This window comes from Oncorhynchus gorbuscha, linkage group LG13 (genome assembly GCF_021184085.1).
Source record: "Oncorhynchus gorbuscha isolate QuinsamMale2020 ecotype Even-year linkage group LG13, OgorEven_v1.0, whole genome shotgun sequence".
Classification (NCBI taxonomy): domain Eukaryota; kingdom Metazoa; phylum Chordata; class Actinopteri; order Salmoniformes; family Salmonidae; genus Oncorhynchus; species Oncorhynchus gorbuscha.
Window position 1 is genome coordinate 24,581,504 of NC_060185.1, and position 20,630 is coordinate 24,602,133.

The window sequence follows — 20,630 nt, forward strand, 5'->3', positions numbered from 1 at the left end:
ATGTCACAGTTTATATTGAAATATGATTTGCTTATTATTTCTGTATTTTCAACATGCATGATGTAGCCTGTTACATGGAATGTTATAACAAATTGAAATCATTAAATGCATTCCATTAAACGGTGTAGGCTATGTAAATCATTAAATGTATAGACGTTATGTAGCCTACCCATGGTTTATATTTATAGACTACATCCGTATAAGATTAAATCTAATGCAAGAGTGTGGACTTTTGGTATTAGTGCTGGACTCAGTGATTTATTTAGCAGTTTTTAGGTTGCGATTCCATGGTAACGTCACATAGAAGGATTAGCCAACAGCAACATAATTACTGTAGGCTAATTTATTCCAAGGATACAATGTCACTTGTTGAGTGTAAACAGGTGTCAACTTTCGTTTCGATGCAAAGTTTCCAGTAATAAGGAAGTAAGACACGGAGATTGTCACAATGTAATATTTAAAACCAAAATGCTTTGACAAGTTGGAGAGAGTTGATTGGACAATTGGGCTGGCTCATACGAGCGGATGACAAACTAGAAAATTACTGGCGTCACATGATAAATCTAGTCAACGGAATGAGCTCCGTGAAATCAGCGCCAATATGCGACATCAACGTGTCCCAAATAGCTTCAAAATAAAAGTTCTCCATTTACTTGAACACAATGGCTTGTTCGACATTGCCGATTGACTGATATACAAATCCTTGCATCATAAATAACTACTTTGTAGAACAGCCAGTCAGCATTTACCCAGGATGTATGGTGATTTGACTCTCTTGAACAAGGCCAGCATCACACACGCTATCACCATAAGACCATTTTCTAATAAAAAATCCCCCCTGAAAAAAAGGTTACTTGACTGTTAAAGAATGCTTTTCGGATTTAACAATTGTAAAAAACATATAGTTTAAAGTTCCATGCATTTATTGAAAACACAAACAACATAGAGTCTGGTGTCTAGGTTTCTTCCTAGGTTCCTGCCTCTATGGTTGTTTTCCAAGCCACTGTGCTTCTGCATCTTCATTGCTTGCTCTTTGGGGGTTTAGGCTCGGTATCTGTAAAGCACTTTGTAACAACTGCTGACGTAAAAAGGGCATTATGAAATACATTTGATCGATTGATCAACAGATGTTTGATTCTATAACATTTGTTTTAAACTATAGACGTCGTCAGCATAAAAGGGGGGCATTTCAGAATCATCAGACTCTCTACTAATAAGATCCAGTTTCATACCATGAAGTTTACCGCAAGTGTCTATTTTTCAGCAGAAAGCTACTTTGACCGCTGACCCCAAAAAATACCCCAATAACCCAAGGCCTTTTTTTTTTTTTTTTTTACAAATCTCTCTCAAAAATACCCCAATGACACAAGGCCTTATTTACAAATCTCTCTAAAAAATACCCCAATAACCCAAGGCCTTATTTACAAATCTCTTTAAAGAATACCTCAATGACACAAGGCCTTATTTACAGCTCTTTAAAGAATACCTCAATGACACAAGGCCTTATTTACAGCTCTTTAAAGAATACCTCAATGACACAAGGCCTTATTTGCAGGTCTCTAAAAAATACCCCAATGTCACAGATCTTCACGGTATGACACAGGATCCCGTTAGTCGAGGGTCTGAGCATTCCAAAACAACAACCTGTATAGTTTTAAAAGTACAATACTAAGCAGATGTACAGGGCTGACAACTTCTGTAGTTTAAATGGTACAGTAGAAATGTGATGTGTAGAGCTAAAATGAAAAAACTATTTAGAGGGTGCAACAGTTCAACACTTCAGGAGTCAATGTCAGTTGGCTTTTCATAGCTATGTATTCAGAGGTCAAGACAGCTGTCCCGGGAAAGAGAGAGAGAGACATTGTTATTTTTATTGTTTATTTCACTTTATATATTGACTTTATATATTATCTACCTCACTTGCTTTGGCAAGGTTAACACATGTTTCCCATGCCAATAAAGCCCTTGAATTGAATTGACAGAAGGGGCCGAAACAGCAGGTCCGGGAAAGAGAGAGAGAGAGACAGAAGGGGCCAAAACAGCAGGTCCAGGAAAGAGAGAGAGAGAGACAGAAGGGGCCAAAACAGCAGGTCCAGGAAAGAGAGAGAGAGACAGAAGGGGCCAAAACAGCAGGTCCGGGACAAGGTAGCACACCCGATGAATCAGGTCAGGGGTCCCCAGTTGCAGGCAGAACAGTACAACTGGACCAGCAGCACAACTGGATGGACTGGGGAAGGGGACAGCCAGGAGTCGTCAGGCCAGGTAGTCCCGAGGCATGGTCCTAGAGAGCATTTCTAAGATCACAGTACAGCAGATAACAACCTGGCACATAGGCTATTGCAGCATACATACTTGGGACTTTCAAAGTTTGTTATTTGATTTCAATAATATATTGTTTGTATTTTGGATAAATGTATGTTTAAGCAATTTTAAACTCACCCTTAGCGTCATTGGCATTGGGTGCATCTGGTTTTCTGGCATTGGAAACAACCCGGTGCATCTGATTTTCAGGGATACAATACCTTCAACCTAGGTTCCCTTTCCCGTGAAAACCAAACGTGGGAACTCCGCTCAGGCGTTTCTTTTACCCCTGCTAAATTAGGTTGCTTAATAACTTTTATTTTGAAAATCTGCTGTATGATTACATGACCTAGATGTCGCTGGGTTCACAACACAGTGGCTATAATGGTAACGCTAAAGACAACTTTTACGAAAATGTGTGGTTTTTAATGTAGGCCCACGACAAGATAGTGCTGTCTCTGAGTTCGAGTGGAGTTAGGCCACACGAGGAGAACATGTATTTATAATTTCGAGGTAGGCATTCTATATCACTATATTGATTAACATTCAGACTTCAACGATTGGCCCGTGACAATGTTGTCCAGCGTCTGGTTACATTATTGAGAAAATCATGTCTTAGTAAAGTCACGCGAACTGATTTTTGTTTCTACGTTTGGGAGTGAACTCTAGAAACTAGCTTAGTTGATAAAGCCGAAACAATTGGTGGCAGGGTGTTCTGAAGTTCTGGCTAGTCCTAGTAGCCAACAGCAGCTTCGCCATGTCGGAGAGGACACCGCTCCTGCACTATCGTCTCTCCACAAGCTTCAATGAGCAGTCGGGCGAGCATCATACATGTCTGCCTGGGGAGACTGTGGAGCAGCCCCTGGCTTTTTCCAGACTGAAGTCGGCGCACCAGAGTCGTCCCAAAAAACTCTCCACATTCTTTGGGGTGGTGATACCCACCTTACTGTCTATGTTCAGCGTGGTGGTCTTCCTACGAATTGGTGAGTATAGCCTACGGTTATTTATGACAGTGTCCACAATATAGCTTTATTTTAGGCCCATGTTGGTAAATTTGAGCCAGTTGTTGCCTGGAAACCCGATTTTGAATTCCATCGAATTCTACATCGGGCATAAATTAAAATTGGAATCAGGAAAGTTAACTCTCACGACCTCTACAAACCAGAATGTGGAAAAAAATGTTAACGTTAAAATATAATTTTATTCAACATTCTTGAATAAAAATACAGGCCTGATGGGAACATTTTTTTCGGTAAACTTTCCAAATGTCGACAAAAAATACGCTAGACAAGGTGGGATCTTCTTGTGTCAGTAAAACGAATGCAATTATTAGATTACAGATTAAGGAAATTATGAAATTCACACGGTGGTGAAAGTGCAAGGTGATGAGTTAAATGCGACTTTTCTATAAATATCGAGTCTTATTCTGGTGATTTGATCGTCGATGTTTGGCTCTCTTTTAACAAAATAATATCGGTCTTTTGTCGTTATGTAGGCTATATGTGCGCTCTAGCCAAAAGCGGGCAGATACCAATTTTGGTTTTAGAAGTGGGGGAACATTATTTGGTGGGGGATTTGGGGGTCCTCTCAATTTTGGGGGGGGCATCTGAAGCTATTTTCCTTGCATTTCTACAAAATCTAATATGGCCCTCCTAGCCGTCTCTATTTAGAACAACAAAAAGTAAGCAAAAATGCCCACGGTCATCTTGGTAAGAGATCATTATTAAATATCCTTAAATGATTGCAGTGGCGACCCGAAGTTCAGGGCTCTTTTGAGCTCCACATTTTTGGCATAAAAAAACAACAATAAAAAAAAAAAAAAAAAACATTTTAGGGGTGGCTTGCATGTTATTTTGGCATTAATACGTGTCACATATCAGTTTGCAAACAATGTAAAATAATACATATTTTAGTTAATAAAGCAGCATACAAACATGGTCTCTTTTTTTGTTTTCTTGAGTAAGGCAGCTCCAAAATGCAGGTATTTCCGCCTAGCTCAGTGCTTTCTGTGGTGGTGGGGCAAGCCAACAGAAAATACGGAGCATTGCACCGTGATTGGCTCAGTGTTCTGTCACTCATAAGGACACTAAGTCACCTCCAAGTCTTAAGGGTAGAGCTCTCAAATTCAAGCCCCTTGGGTGCTGTCATAAAGTTACATTAGCAGTGCCTATCCAAGAAGACTCAAGGTCATTGGCCACAGATAAAATGACATCAAATCACGTAATATCTACAGTAGCTTTGATTGTACTGATCTAAATCTGATCTGGACTTTCTAAATCTTAGCTAGCAGTCATCATGAATCAAGTCGACAAACTACTGGCAAATCCTTTTTAATCCTTCTCATATGAAGATAAATAATGAAGAGCAATTTATAGATCAAATGTATCGGGTGCGTAACATGCAGGAGAATGGTGAATAGCCAGAGCAGTTTAATATATAAAACTAACGGAGTACAAAGCAACAAACATATGGGTACAAAAACGTAAGGCACCAGTAACACATAGCATGAGTACTTACAAATAAACAATTCCCCACAAGAACATGGGGGGGAAACAGAGGGAAAATATAAAACATGTAATTAGGGAATTGAAAACAAGACAACAACAAAAAATGGAACATGAAAAATGGATCGGCGATGGCTAGAAGACCGGTGACGTCGACCGCCGAACAACGCCCGAACAAGGAGAGGAACCGACTTCGGTAGAAGTCGTGACAGCCCCCCCCCTTGATGCGAGGCTCCAGCAGCGCACCGACACCGGCCTCGGCCTCGTCCCGACACCGGCCTCGTCCTGGCAATAAGACCTCAGAAACCTACCCATATCCTGGTTAACTCTCTCCACCTGCCCATTACTCCTGGGGTTAAATCCTGAGGTAAGGCTGACCGAGACGCCCTGACGTTCCATGAACGCCCTGCAGACCCTCAACGTGAACTGGGGACCCCGATCAGACACTATATCCTCAGGCACCCCATAGTGCCGGAAGACGTGAGTAAACAGGGCCTCCGCAGTTCATAGGGCCGTAGGGAGACCGGGCAAAGGGAGGAGACGACAGGACTTAGAAAAACGATCCACAACGACCAGGATCGTGGTGTTACCCTGTGAAGGTGGAAGATCGCTTATGAAACCCACCGACAGGTGCGACCACGGGCCATTGTGGAACGGGTAAGGGTTGTAACTTACCTCTGGGCAGGTGCCTAGGAGCCTTACACTGGGCGCAAACCGAGAAGGAGGAAACATAAATAAACAATTCCCGACAAGAACATGGGGGAAACAGAGGGAAAATATACAACATGTAATTAGGGAATTGAAACCAGGTGTGTGTGAAAACAAGACATGAAAAATGGATCGGCGATGGCTAGAAGACCGGTGACGTTCTCTTTTCCTAGTTTAAAATGATAAACATTCAACATTGGCCATGCTGTCAATGAAGCATGGTTTGTGTCGCTCACAAAACAACTTAACTTGGAACTGCAAAATCTGATTTTAGTGAGTTCAAACCAACTGGGACCTCGGGGAAAAACAAGCTACGACTGGGAAAATACATTTTGGACTTTCATCCAACTCGGATTGTAAATTCATAACGCTGCCTCTTTCTAGAGCTACAACCTGAAGATCAGTGACTTCATCATGATTCAACCTTTCTATTTATTTGAGTTCCCAGTTGTCTTGAAAGCACCATAAATCCAGAGAATCCCAGACTTTGATAACTTTTGCCCAAGAAGGACCGCCGTGCCACCTTCCTGTTCAAGTGAGCACAGCACAACAAGATGAGTCCAAAAGTGTCTGGTATGCTGCTGCATAAATTATGTAATATGCCAGGGAGATATGCATACTGTAGCTAAGAAAGTAATACTATGTGTATGTTGTGTAGTAAGATGTTAGTAGCCCATGTGCCTCACTGTAATAATTTGTCTATTTTTCACCTCTTAATTTTGCCTACTGTTCTGACTTGGTGAACATGTAGCCTATGAGCTGTTTTTGATAAATGTAATCATTGAATGTTGTAAGAGCTTTCATTGTCTGCTTATATGCCCCCTTTATTTATCCTATGGTTCTGACTGTTGTACAGGGAGAACACTGTAAGAATGGCCCATGTTCTTAATTCTGTCACTGTTCATTTCAAAAGTGCTGAACAAATAGTTATACTGACTACGTCCGTCCTAGCTTGCTCGTTAATGTCTTAATCAAAATTACGAATAGCCTCTTATCCACTTGTTGTCCCCTTATGCCATAGTTTGTACATCTCAATTGTCAGTAGAAAGCACATTTGTTTAACTTCTTATGGCTGGGGGCAGTATTGAGTAGCTTGGCTGAATAAGGTGCCCAGATTAAACTGCCTGCTACTCAGTCCCAGTTGCTAATATATGCATAGTATTAATATAAACTGTTTGAATGATGTTTGAGTATAACAGAATTCATATGACAGGCAAAAACCTGAGATAAAATCCAACCAGGAAGTGGGAAATCTGAGGTTGGTTGTTTTCCAACTCATTCCCTATTGAAGATGCAGTGGGATATTGGTCATATTGCACTTCCTATGGCTTCCACTAGATGGCAACAGTCTTTAGAACCTAGTTTGATGCTTCTACTGTAAAGTGGGGGAGAGGGGAATGAGTCAGAGGTCTGGCAGAATGCTTCGTGCTCGTGAGTCTTGTTCATGTGGGAGGTAGCTTGCGTACCATCGCAATTCTACAGGCAAAGGAATTCTCCGGTTGGAACATTATTGAAGATTCATGTTAAAAACATCCTAAAGATTTATTCTATACATCGTTTGACATGTTTCTACGGACTGTGACCTAACTTTTTGACATTTCGTCTGCTCCTAGTGAACGCGCTTCGTGACAAAACACGCTAACAAAAGTAGCTATTTGGACATAAATGATGGACATTATCGAACAAAACAAACATTTATTGTGGGACTGTGATTCCTGGGAGTGCATTCTGATGAAGATCATCAAGTGAATATTTATAATGTTTTCTTAATGTTGACTGCACAATAGGGCATATCTTTTTGGCTTGTTTGGTCTGTGAGCGCCGAACTCAGATTATAGCATGGTTTGCTTTTTTCCGTAAAGCTTTTTTGAAATCTGACGCAGCAGTTGCCTTAAGGAGAAGTGTATCTAAAGTTCCATGCATAACACTTGTATTTTCATCAACATTTATGAGTATTTCTGTAAATTCATGTGGCTCTCTGCAAAATCACTGGATGATTTTGGAACTACTGAACACAACGCGCCAATATATACTGACATTTTTTGATATAAATATGAACTTTATTGAACAAAACATATGTATTGTGTAACATGAAGTCCTATAAGTGTCATCTGATGAAGATCATCAAAATGAATCACTAACTGTTATCTCTATTTCTGATTTTTTTTGTGACTCCTCTCTTTGGCTGGAAAAGAGGGACTTGGCTCTGACCTAACAATTGTTTGTGGTGCTTTTGCCGTAAAGCCTATTTTAAATCAGACACTGTGGTCAATAAATGAGACTGTTTCACTGCCAGACAAGGCTCCGCTGATAGCCAGGTAGGTGTAGCAGTGGTAAGGTGTTGGGACTGCTGTTGGGACTCTTATGTAGGCACTAATAGTTTGTGGGCACCGTTTGTCATCGTTATATTGCAGTTAATGTATTGTTTAGTGTTGTGTAGTGACTTTGCTGGCATTCATCTCACTTTTAAAACATGTTTTACCCACCAAGATGTACATTCTTAAATCACCACTGAGTGATTGATTAGACTGAACTAGGTCAATGATAATTAAATAATCAATATTGTTGCACCTTTAACCAATAGCCGAACAAATAAACAACTCTTACAAAGTACAGACTTAAAGAATAAAAGATTATCAAATTTCAGCCAGACCGCCCAGCCAGCCTGAACCACCAACACGCCCAACCCTTATCACTCTAGTCAATAACTCAAATCTCTCCCCAACACAACTACTTTCCCATGTTTTTTTTTAATGTCTCAGGGCAAAGGTTTGGAAAACATCCATTTAATAAAATCACACACATGCTACCGTTCAAAAGTTTGGGGTCACTTCGAAATGTCTTTGTTTTTTGAAAGAATCACTTTTTTGTGCATTAAAATAAGATCAAGTTGATCAGAAATGCAGTGTAGACATTGCTAATGTTGTAAATGACTGTTGTAGCTGGAAACAGCAGATAAATAATAATTGGAATATCTACGTAATTCATTGGACAGTGACCCTTTTTTTGTTATTTTGGTTCTGTACTCTAGCATTTTGAAAGGAAACAATAACAATGAGGGTGACGTGTAGATTCCACTTTAATTTGAGGTTATTTTCATGCATATCGGATGAACCGTTTAGAAATGATGGCACCTTTTGTACATGGGGGGGCCCCCCCCCATTTTTAAGGTACTACAAGTTTTTGTTGAATTGGCTTCAGTTGTGTCGTTAGGCAGTCGTATTAATTTGTGTCATTAGTGAATGCAGGAGAGCTGTTGATGAAAAGTATTGATTCTAGACTATGCTATTGCCTTTGGAGGTTGTTGTTGGGGTGTGACAACATGAGAAAGATAGTGTCATTGCAAATGAAGCTGGCCGTCATAAGGCTCAGAAATGAAAATCAGTCAGGAACATTGCAAAAACCCTGGGCCCAAGTCAACAGTTTGGTTCATCATTAACAAGAAAAAAACAACCGGGGAACTCAATTATGGCAAAAGACCCGGTAGACTGAGGAAGACCACTGTAGTGGATGACCGGAGAATACTCTCTATGGTGAATAAAACCCCCCTGACAACAGCCCAACAGATCAGAAACACTCTCCTGGATGCAGGTGTAGATGTGTCAAAGTCTACCATACGTAGAAGACCACACCAGCAGGACTACAGAGGGTACACTACAAGATGCAAACTAGAGGTCGACCGATTATGATTTTTCAATGCCGATACAGATACCGATTTTATTGGAGGACCAAAAAAGCAGATACTGATTAATCAGCCGATTTATTGATAAATTTTTTTTTTAAGTATTTCTTTGTAATAATGATAATTACAACAATACTGAATTAACACTTATTTTAACTTAATATAATACATCAATACAGTCAATTTAGCCTCAAGTAGATAATGAAACATATTACATTTGGTTTAAATAATGCAAAAACAAAGTGTTGGAGAACGTAAAAGTACAATATGTGCTATGTAAGAAAGTTAACGTTTCAGTTCCTTGCTCAGAACATGAGAACATATGAAAGCAAGTGGTTCCTTTTAACATGAGTCTTCAATATTCCCAGGTAAGAAGTTTTTAAGTTGTAGTTATTATAGGACTATTTCTCTCTCTACCATTTGTATTTCATTAACCTTTGACTATTGGATGTTCTTATAGGCACTTTAGTATTGCCAGTGTAACAGAATAGCTTCCGTCCCTCTCCTCGCTCCTACCTGGGCTCAAACCAGGAACACGTCAACAACAGCCACCCTCGAAGCAGCGTTACCCATGTAGAACAAGGGAAACATCCACAGGCTCAGAGCGAGTGATGTTTGAAACGCTATTAGCCCGTGCTAACTAGCTAGCAATTTCACTTCGGTTACACCAGCCTCATCTCGGGAGTTGATAGGTTTGAAGTCATAAACAGCGCAATGCTTGACGCACAACTAAGAGCTGCTGGCAAAACGCACAAAAGTGCTGTTTGAATGAATGTTTATGCGCCTGCTTCTGCCTACCACCGCTCAGTCAGATACTTGTATGCTCAGTCAGATTATATGCAACGCAGGACAACGCTAGATAATATCTAGTAATATCATCAACCATGTGTAGTTAACTAGTGATTATGATTGTTTTTATAAGATAAGTTTAATGCTAGCTAGCAACTTACTTTGGCTTACTGCATTTGCTTAACAGGCAGTCTCCTTGTGGAGTGCAACGAGAGCGAGGCAGGTCGTTATCGAGTTGGACTATTTAACTGTAAGGTTGCAAGATTGGATCCCCCGAGCTGACAAGGTGAAAATCTGTCTTTTTGCCCCTGAACGAGGTAGTTAACCCACCGTTCCTAGGCCGTCATTGAAAATAAGAATGTGTTCTTAACTGACTTGCCTAGTTAAATAAAGGTGTTAAAAAAAAAAATCGGCAATCGGTGCCCAAAAATACAAATTTCCGATTGTTATGAAAACTTGAAATCGGACCTAACTAATCGACCATTCCGATTAATCGGTCAACCTTTAATGCAAACCACTGATAAACCTGAAGAACAGAAAAGCCAGATTAGTTTGCTAAAAAGCACCTAAAAGAGCCCCAAGAGTTCTGGAGAAAAGTGTTGTGGACAGATGAGACAAAGATTAATATGTACCAGAGTGATGGAAAGAGGAAAGTGTTGAGAAAGAAAAGACATGCCCATGATCCAAAGCATACCACCTCATCCGTGAAACACGGTGGAGGGGGTGTTATGGCTTGGGCCTGTATGGCTGCCAGTGGAACAGGCTCACTTGTCTTCTCGATAATGTGACTGCAGACAGAAGTAGAACAATGAATTCTGAGGTCTACGGATATTTTATCTGCTTAGATAAAACCAAATGCCTCAACTCATTCGATGGCACTTCATCATGCAACAAGACAATGACCCTGAACATACTGCTAGAGCAACGAAGGGGTTTTTGATGGCCAAAAAGTGGAAAATCCTTGACTGGCTGAGTCAATCACCAGAGCTGAATCCTTTTGAGCATGCATTTTACATGCTGAATATGAGAATTGAGATTGCCTGCAATGACAACAAGCTCAGTCCGATGATTCCCTGATCGATCCCGCTCCAGAGTACAGGCCTCGGTGTAATGCTCATTCCTTTGACGATAAATGCAAATCTGATCATCACCCCTGGTGAGACACAACCGTGACTCGTCAGTGAAGAGCACTTTTTACGTGTCTTGTCTGGTCCAGCGACGGTGGGTTTGTGCCCATAGGCGACGTTGTTGCCGGTGATGTAAGGCAGGTTCTCATTAGACAACAGGCCTACAAGCCCTCAGTCCAGCCTCTCTCAGCCTATTACGGACAGTCTGAGCACTGATGGAGGGATTGTGCGTTCCTGGTGTAACTCAAGCAGTTGTTGTTGCCATCTTGTAGCTGTCCCGCAGGTGTGATGTTTCGGATTTACTGATCCTGTACAGGTGTTGTTACACATGGTCTGCCACTGCGAGGACGATCAGTTGTCTGTCCTGGCTCCTTGTAGCCCTGTCTTAGTGATGGGTGAAAATTTCTGTTAATTGAATGATTAGAATATACCGCCCTGAAACATATAATTGAATGGAATTGATTAGAATGTATGAAATCATAATCAATAAATGTGTAGTCCTAGTCATAATTAGGGTAAAACAATATGCCTTTATGGTATTTTAAACACAAGACTGTCTGAGCTTGGTGCCGACCTGACTAGAGATTTGGGAGAGAACGGGGAGTACGTCTCAAGGACAAAGTCACTATCTCTGTCGGCTGGGAAGTAAGACACAGTGTGTGCGTAGCAGGTCATGTTTGTGTGTATGTTTATGTGGGCGTGAGAAGTCAGTATAAAATGAATTGATTCTGTATTCTTGACTTCAGAACGTTCCGTGAATAAACCTTTGACTATTTAGCTGGGCCTCCGTCTGTTTCATTCGACCAGGATCTTACAAATTCTGGTTTGCAGACTGCGAGTAATATAATTAAATTGGATGATGTACCTGGAGAACATAATTCTCCTATCACTTAGGCGTCTCGCAGTACGGACATTGCAATTTCTTGCCCTGGCCACATCTGCAGTCCTCATGGCTCCTTGCAGCATGCATGAGGCACAAGTTTTTTTTATTTTTTATCTTTGAATGACAGTGTCCTGAAAAAGGGATGTTTATTTTTTTTTGTTGAGTTTAGTACTGTAGACCTATTTTTACTGGCACACAATATAGCTGGAATCACCCCATCCTAACAATCTCCAGTATCAACGTTTGCAAGCAAACAAAAATGGGGAGAATGTAGACATGCTGAGATAAAAGAACATACTCTTTGCCAGAATTCAGCCCACCTTCACGAGACCACAACATATGCAAATATGTCCCCTTTTGTGCTTTATACCTCCAACAGAATAATACAATTTCTGAGTGAATGACATTCAGTTTCGCTGGCATATAGTACGTTCTATGGATGGTCTTAAACTGCAGTAATTTATGTCTGAGATTATATGAACATGACCGAGCATTCAAACACATCGGTTTCCATTCATCATCATCAGTCTCCCAGGTCTTCCTCACATTTTTGCTTGACATGTTTTGTCATCTGGAAAAGGCTCTATCAACCCTTGATATATTTTGGATATCAATTTTAGAGTTTTGCCAGACTGCCTTACAATAGGTTCTTTGAAGTGTCTGGTTTGTCCAGTGTTTACTGCACAAGAGAGAATAAAGTGTTGCATCTGCAAAAAGGTTCACCTCAGTGAAGTCACAGACTGGTCTTCCCTGGTTGCCTGACACTGATGAGACCTCTGTCACCATCTGATCCTGCTCAGATGAAGCATTACAAATAATTACCTTGGTGTACATTTATACATTGATTCTATTCTTAGATAATATAATGGCTCAATAATTAAAATGACCATTATTCCCAGACTGTAGTCTACCCATCAACTCAAGATGGAACTGTGTATCCATTTACTGATTGTTATAATGTACTGCAGAATTCACCTGAGCTCTGAAGATTGGTCATCCCTGGCTGTATGAATTTTCTGGGACACCTGTCACCATCTGATCCTGCTAAGACATGATGAGCATTGTCTTGTGTACTGACTGTGCACCATAACAGTGAAGCCTGTAGAGATGTTTATACTGTGTCAGTGTAACAAGTAGGAAATTAGCTAGGGAAACTGACAGATCCAATAAAGTTACATTGCGCTGAAAAAATGTCTGCGCATCTACAGTTTCATCATTTGACTCTGTGTGTTGGGGGGGTGTCATGTCCCCCCTTGTCCCCAGTGATGCTCCTGGTTAGAACATATGCCAATTCGGGAGGTGGCGTACTCACTATATATAATGTAAAGAAACAAAAATATGAGATCAGTAAAGTTGAAAATGCGATGGAAACCCATTTAACTTGTATGTTTTATTCAGTAGTGATTAATTTACATCTGTCCCTCATTTTAAGGTCAACCCTGTTACATGAACTAAACTCGTTTTATTATGGTGAACCTATTCCTTTTTACAGTGTAAAAGCAGGTGAGCTGGTTCTATTCTCATTGGCCATTTTCTGGTGGAAAACGAAGCAGGTTGAGCAGAACACTTCAACCCTGACATAGAAAGACAAGCTTGAAATGTTTTAGCAATTCTGCGTTCAGTTGCTACTCCCTGATACACACATCATGCTTTGATTACCCCTGTCACAATGAGATTTATGGATTTAAAGTGAAATCTTCAACCCTGTAATCTTCAACTTGGCACTTACTATAGGCATTTTTTGTTTTTAACCGCTTGATGGGAATAACGTGTTGTCATAAAGAGCACTTTCAATCTTGAAATTAGTTGAAATCAAACCATTTTTTACCACGTTACACTTGGTGGAATGACCCTTGTACCACTTGGAAAGTCCCTTGATGTGTTACAGCACAAGGGTATGCACTTCTGAGAGGTATGGAGAGAAAGTATGTTCACGGATAGGGCCTACTGGAGTGAGTGCATCCCAGGACGCATTGGGAATGGACTGTTATGGTGGTCATAGTCATGATAATAAATGTGAAATAATATGTAAGACAACCATTTTCTTGTTGGAGGAATAGAGTAGTTTGAAGTGGACTAACTTTGAGTAAAATGTAGTTCTAGCTCTTGGAAGAAATGGCTTTATTGCCTCGCGCCATAACTTCGAAGATATGTTTACAAATACAATCCCCATTCATTAATATCTCATCCGTTTTCTTTGTTCAGAGGTGTTTCATTCTATCACACGGTAAGTAAAGTGGTCTCTGTGTTCTCTCTCCTGCCTTGATGTGCTACCCCCTCTGTTTTGCCCCTTGTCTCATACCTCTGCTGCTGTGGTGTAGAAACGCACAGGCTGAACAGCCACCAGTTTGAGAGACAATAATACCATTCCACATAACATAAGCACTGCAGTGCATTGGGTCTTATCTGGAAAAATATAGTGCCTATGTTTCAACAATGCATAGGAGCAATAGGAATGCTGCCCAGTCAATTGGCAGAGTTCTGTTTTTGTTAAAAGCATGAAATAACTTGTTATGCATTTTGACCTATTGTTGAATGTTGCAAGGAAATAGTAGCATTGTAGAAGTTTGGTATTTTGCCATAGGCTGTTATCAATAAAAAACTATTGTCAGTCTAAACTGATTTTGTGACATTCAACAACATTTCTTTAACGTATCTGAATTAGAGGTTGACCGATTATGATTTTTCAAAGCCGATACCGATTATTGGAGGCCCAAAAAAGCCGATACCGATTTTAATCGGCCAGTAAAATAAATAAAAGTATTTCTTTGTAATAATGACAATTACAACAAATACTGAACAAACACTTATTTTAACTTAATATAATACATCAATAAAATCAATTTAGCCTCAAGTAAATAATGAAACATGTTCAATTTGGTTTAAATAAATGCAAAAACAAAGTGTTGGAGGAGAAAGTAAAAGTGCAATATGTGCTATGTCAGAAAGCTAACGTTTCAGTTCCTTGCTCAGAACATGAGAACATATGAAAGCTGGTGGTTCCTTTTAACATGAGTCTTATATATTCCCAGGTAAGAAGTTTTAGGTTGTACTTATTATCGGAATTATAGGACTTATTTCCCTCTATACCATTTGTATTTCGTTAACCTTTGACTATTGGATGTTCTTATAGGCACTTTAGTATTGCCAGTGTAACAGAATAGCTTCCGTCCCTCTCCTCGCTCCTACCTGGGCTCAAACCAGGAACACGTCAACAACAGCCACCCTCGAAGCAGCGTTACCCATGTAGAACAAGGGAAACGACCACAGGCTCAGAGCGAGTGATGTTTGAAACGCTATTAGCCCGTGCTAACTAGCTAGCCATTTCACATCGGTTACACCAGCCTCATCGGTTACACCAGCCTCATCTCGGGAGTTGATAGGTTTGAAGTCATAAACAGCGCAATGCTTGACGCACAACGAAGAGCTGCTGGCAAAACGCACGAAAGTGCTGTTTGAATTAATGTGTACGCGCCTGCTTCTGCCTACCACCGCTCAGTCAGATACTTAGATACTTGCATGCTCAGTCAGATTATAGGCAGCGCAGGACACTAGATAATATCTAGTAATATCATCAACCATGTGTAGTTAACTAGTGATTATGATTGATTTGTTTTTTATAAGATAAGTTTAATGCTGGCTAGCAACTTACCTTGGCTTACTGCATTCACGTAACAGGCAGTCTCCTTGTGGAGTGCAACGAGAGCGAGGCAGGTCGTTATTGTGTTGGAATAGTTAACTGGTTGCAAGATTGGATCCTCCGAACTGACAAGGTGAAAATATGTCGTTCTGACCCTGAACAAGGCAGTTAAACCACCGTTCCTAGGCCGTCATTGAAAATAATAGTGTTCTTAACTGACTTGCCTAATTAAATACATTTTTTTATTTTTTTACAATCGCAGATTGGCTCCCAAAAATACTGATTTCCAATTGTTATGAAAACTTGAAATCGGCCCTAATTAATTGGTCGACCTGTAATCTGAATGCCTTGGCATGATGTTTTGGTTAATGACATGACTCTGTATGTCTCAACTGTGTAGTTAAGGTGAAAGCTCATGAGAATTCCCCACTGCACGTTCTTATAGACAATTACTGTAAATTCCAGTTTCAACTTCCTGTAGGAAAGTTGTTCTACCACTTGTTAAATCACCAAACCCAGTTCCCGTTAGGGACTTTGAGATTATTTGAATTCGTTGTGTTTAACCATAGTGTGGCCCTTGTGTTCTCTCCTCCTCAGGTTTCGTGGTGGGCCAGTGTGGGCTGTATCAGGCCATAGCCATGTTCTTAGTGGCCTACTTAATCATCAGTATGACCGTGCTCTCTGTGTGTGCCATCTCAACCAATGGAGCCCTGGACGCAGGAGGGGCCTACTGTATCCTCCTCAGCAATACACACACACACACACACACACAGCTGAATATGATAGTCAGATGTATAGACATATATTATTTCAGGCGATGTATGACTGCCTTTCTCACACCACCCCATATACTTTACACACACTCCACCTCGGTGTTCTTTCTAATTCATTAATGTAGCATTGCATTCGTTCAGGTATCGGTGTGTGTGCCAGTGAATAGCTGGTATTGCTTTCATTTTTATCTGTAAGACACATTGTGAGAGGCGGGTGTGTGTATGTCTGCGCCTATTCTTTCAGTGCCTTCACTACACTTTAGTGTGCACATACAAACACACACTCTCTCTCACACACACATTGACCCAGCCTTAACTCCCTCCTCCCCTAGACATGATAAGTCGTGCATTGGGGCCAGAGTTTGGGGGCAGTCTAGGTGTTATGTTCTTCCTGGCTAATGTGTGTAGCAGTGCCCTCTATATACTGGGTCTGGTTGAGGCCATAGTAGCAACTTTTGGGCTTCCAGAAGGTATACAGCCATACTCTCTCCCTTTTCCTGCTTTGATTGAAGGTCAATGTTTTTTGGGATAGATCTTGTCCTGGAGGCAGAGCTGTGCGATTTCCACAAGATGGGCCAGCGGTCAAGTCAAGATTGGCTATATATTGTAAAAATGTATGAAATTAATTTAAGGTTAGGCATAATGTTGGAAGTGTGGTGTGGTTTAAAATCTGATTTTATTACTTTTTGGCTGTGACAGCTAGTGACTGCCCTGCAGTGCTGCCTCCAGTACATGAGCCATCCCAATAAATGCCAGCCTGCGCTATGTTTACATTGAGACTAGTTTTCTAGTATTTTTGTATTTGATCTAAAACTAATCTGATTTCACAATGGCTACTAATGCATTGCATGCCCATGTTAATGCTCATTGAATTAAACTGAATACATTTAAATCAAACTGAATTGGATTCCCACCCTTTGACCTTTCATGGTCTGTTTCAGCTTTCACCCTTTCCCCCTCATTCCTTCACTCTCTCATTAACCTACTCACCACCATCTCTTCCTTCCCACTCCAGATGGGGTGAGCCCAGCGGGTTCCCTCCAGGTGTTGCCAGCTGGGTATTGGTGGTCGTTGCTCTATGCCACCGGCATCCTCCTCCTCTGCCTGCTTGTGTGTCTGGTGGGGGCAGAGATCTATGCCAAGGCCTCCTTCATCATCTTCCTGGTGGTCATGATGGTGCTGGCCAGCGTCTTTATCAGCTTCTTCGCCATGCGCCCGCGTACCATCCTCCTGCCTGCCGCCCTGCCCGTCCACAACAAAACAGGGCCACAGCCACCCAACGTGGCCAACTTTACCGGCTTTAAACTGGACACACTGCTGGGCAACCTGGATGGTAAGGGCTGTGTGCTACTTCCCAACATACACGTGTTTGCTTAATGCACTGTATGTGTCATTCTAAATAGAATTTCTCTTGATTTAAGGCTGCAATATATCACTTTTTGGGCGCCACTACCAAATTCACATTGAAAGCTCTATAACATACATTTCTTTCTCCTTGAAAGCAAATCTAAAAAGCAGTAGATCTGATCTGTGCGAGCTATGCTTCCTGTTCTTGAGTTTAGTTTTTGCATCTTTTACATTTGGTTTTGTGCACCAGCTTCAAACAGCTGAAAATAAAATATTTTTGGTTATGGAAAATATATTTCACAGCTGTTTAAATTTGTACAAAATTACATTTACATTTACATTTAAGTCATTTAGCAGACGCTCTTATCCAGAGCGACTTACAAATTGGAGAGCGACTTACAAATTCTCAACACTTCTTGCTTGTTTTCTCACATAAATTGAAATAAGGCTAACTATTACAATTTTAGCAACTAGGAAATGGTGGAACAATTTATGCATAATGCATCTTTAAGGAATGAATATTGCAAATAATTATTAAGGTGAGTGAAGTCTCATGTCAGTTATGCATACTTTATGGTGGCAGAATTTACTGGTTTATCACACACACACACACACACACACACGCACCATTTATAGCCTTAGCCTCTTGATTTACTGAATTTTTACCAGGGTTGCTGGCAGTGAAAAAGGTAATTGATTATTTAGTTGTAATTAGTGGGTCTCGTAAATATCCTTTGGCTCCCCATTTCCACCGTAACGTACCAACCTGACTACTGAGCTGAAGGATTTATATTTAGGGTGGAAATCAACCTTCGCCTTCGAAGACCTTGTTGTCAATAAAATCACACATTGACACACTTCACACTTTTTTTTGCCTCGAACAGCCCCCGTGATATGCAGCTATTCAGGGAAGCTAGAAACCGTTATACACAGGCAGTTAGAAAAGCCAAGGCTAGCTTTTTCAAGCAGAAATTTGCTTCCTGCAACACAAACTCAAAAAAGTTCTGGGACACTGTAAAGTCCATGGAGAATAAGAACACCTCCTCCCAGCTGCCCACTGCACTGAAGATAGGAAACACTGTCACCACTGATAAATCCACCATAATTGAGAATTTCAATAAGCATTTTTCTACGGCTGGCCATGCTTTCCACCTGGCTACTCCTACCCCGGTCAACAGCACTGCACCCCCAACAGCAACTCGCCCAAGCCTTCCCCATTTCTCCTTCTCCCAAATCCATTCTGCTGATGTTCTGAAAGAGCTGAAAAATCTGGACCCCTACAAATCAGCCGGGCTAGACAATCTGGACCCTTTCTAAAATTATCTGCCGAAATTGTTGCCACCCCTATTACTAGCCTGTTCAACCTCTCTTTCGTGTCGTCTGAGATTCCCAAAGATTGGAAAGCAGCTGCGGTCATCCCCCTCTTCAAAGGGGGGTACACTCTTGACCCAAACTGCTACAGACCTATATCTATCCTACCATGCCTTTCTAAGGTCTTCGAAAGCCAAGTCAACAAATAGATTACTGACATTTCGAATCTAACCATACCTTCTCTGCTATGCAATCTGGTTTCAGAGCTGGTCATGGGTGCACCTCAGCCACGCTCAAGGTCCTAAACGATATCTTAACCGCCATCGATAAGAAACATTACTGTGCAGCCGTATTCATTGATCTGGCCAAGGCTTTCGATTCTGTCAACCACCACATCCTCATCGGCAGACTCGACAGCCTTGGTTTCTCAAATGATTGCCTCGCCTGGTTCACCAACTACTTCTCTGATAGAGTTCAGTGTGTCAAATCGGAGGGTCTGCTGTCCGGACCTCTGGCAGTCTCTATGGGGGTGCCACAGGGTTCAATTCTTGGACCGACTCTCTTCTCTGTATACATCAATGAGGTCGCTCTTGCTGCTGGTGAGTCCCTGATCCACCTCTACGCAGACGACACCATTCTGTATACTTCCGGCCCTTCTTTGGACACTGTGTTAACAACCCTCCAGGCAAGCTTCAATGCCATACAACTCTCCTTCCGTGGCCTCCAATTGCTCTTAAATACAAGTAAAACTAAATCCATGCTCTTCAACCGATCGCTACCTGCACCTACCCGCCTGTCCAACATCACTACTCTGGACGGCTCTGACTTAGAATACGTGGACAACTACAAATACTTAGGTGTCTGGTTAGACTGTAAACTCTCCTTCCAGACCCATATCAAACATCTCCAATCCAAAGTTAAATCTAGAATTGGCTTCCTATCTCGCAACAAAGCATCCTTCACTCATGCTGCCAAACATACCCTTGTAAAACTGACCATCCTACCAATCCTCGACTTTGGCGATGTCATTTACAAAATAGCCTCCAATACCCTACTCAACAAATTGGATGCAGTCTATCACAGTGCAATCCGTTTTGTCACCAAAGCCCCATATACTACCCACCATTGTGACCTGTACGCTCTCGTTGGCTGGCCCTCGCTTCATACTCGTCGCCAAACCCACTGGCTCCATGTCATCTAAAAGACCCTGCTAGGTAAAGTCCCCCCTTATCTCAGCTCGCTGGTCACCATAGCATCTCCCACCTGTAGCACACGCTCCAGCAGGTATATCTCTCTGGTCACCCCCAAAACCAATTCTTTCTTTGGCCGCCTCTCCTTCCAGTTCTCTGCTGCCAGTGACTGGAACGAACTGCAAAAATCTCTGAAACTGGAAACACTTATCTCCCTCACTAGCTTTAAGCACCAACTGTCAGCGCATCTTACAGATTACTGCACCTGTACATAGCCCACCTATAATTTAGCCCAAACAACTACCTCTTTCCCAACTGTATTTTATTTATTTATTTTGCTCCTTTGCACCCCATTATTCTTATGTCTACTTTGCA

The 20,630-nt window shown here is 41.3% G+C and overlaps 1 protein-coding gene across 1 annotated transcript in view; it reads left to right on the forward strand.

Annotated features, from left to right (window-relative positions):
- Positions 1–2,649: 2,649 nt before the first annotated feature.
- The window catches only part of LOC123992606 (solute carrier family 12 member 9-like), a 59,934-nt gene continuing 41,953 nt past the window's right edge, over positions 2,650–20,630 (forward strand). Inside the window, exons 1-4 of the mRNA XM_046293881.1 lie at positions 2,650–3,284; positions 16,232–16,366; positions 16,740–16,877; positions 17,423–17,740. Of these exons, the coding sequence (XP_046149837.1) occupies positions 3,059–3,284; positions 16,232–16,366; positions 16,740–16,877; positions 17,423–17,740 (817 nt within the window). The 5' untranslated portion in view covers positions 2,650–3,058. The remainder of the gene's footprint in view (positions 3,285–16,231; positions 16,367–16,739; positions 16,878–17,422; positions 17,741–20,630) is intronic.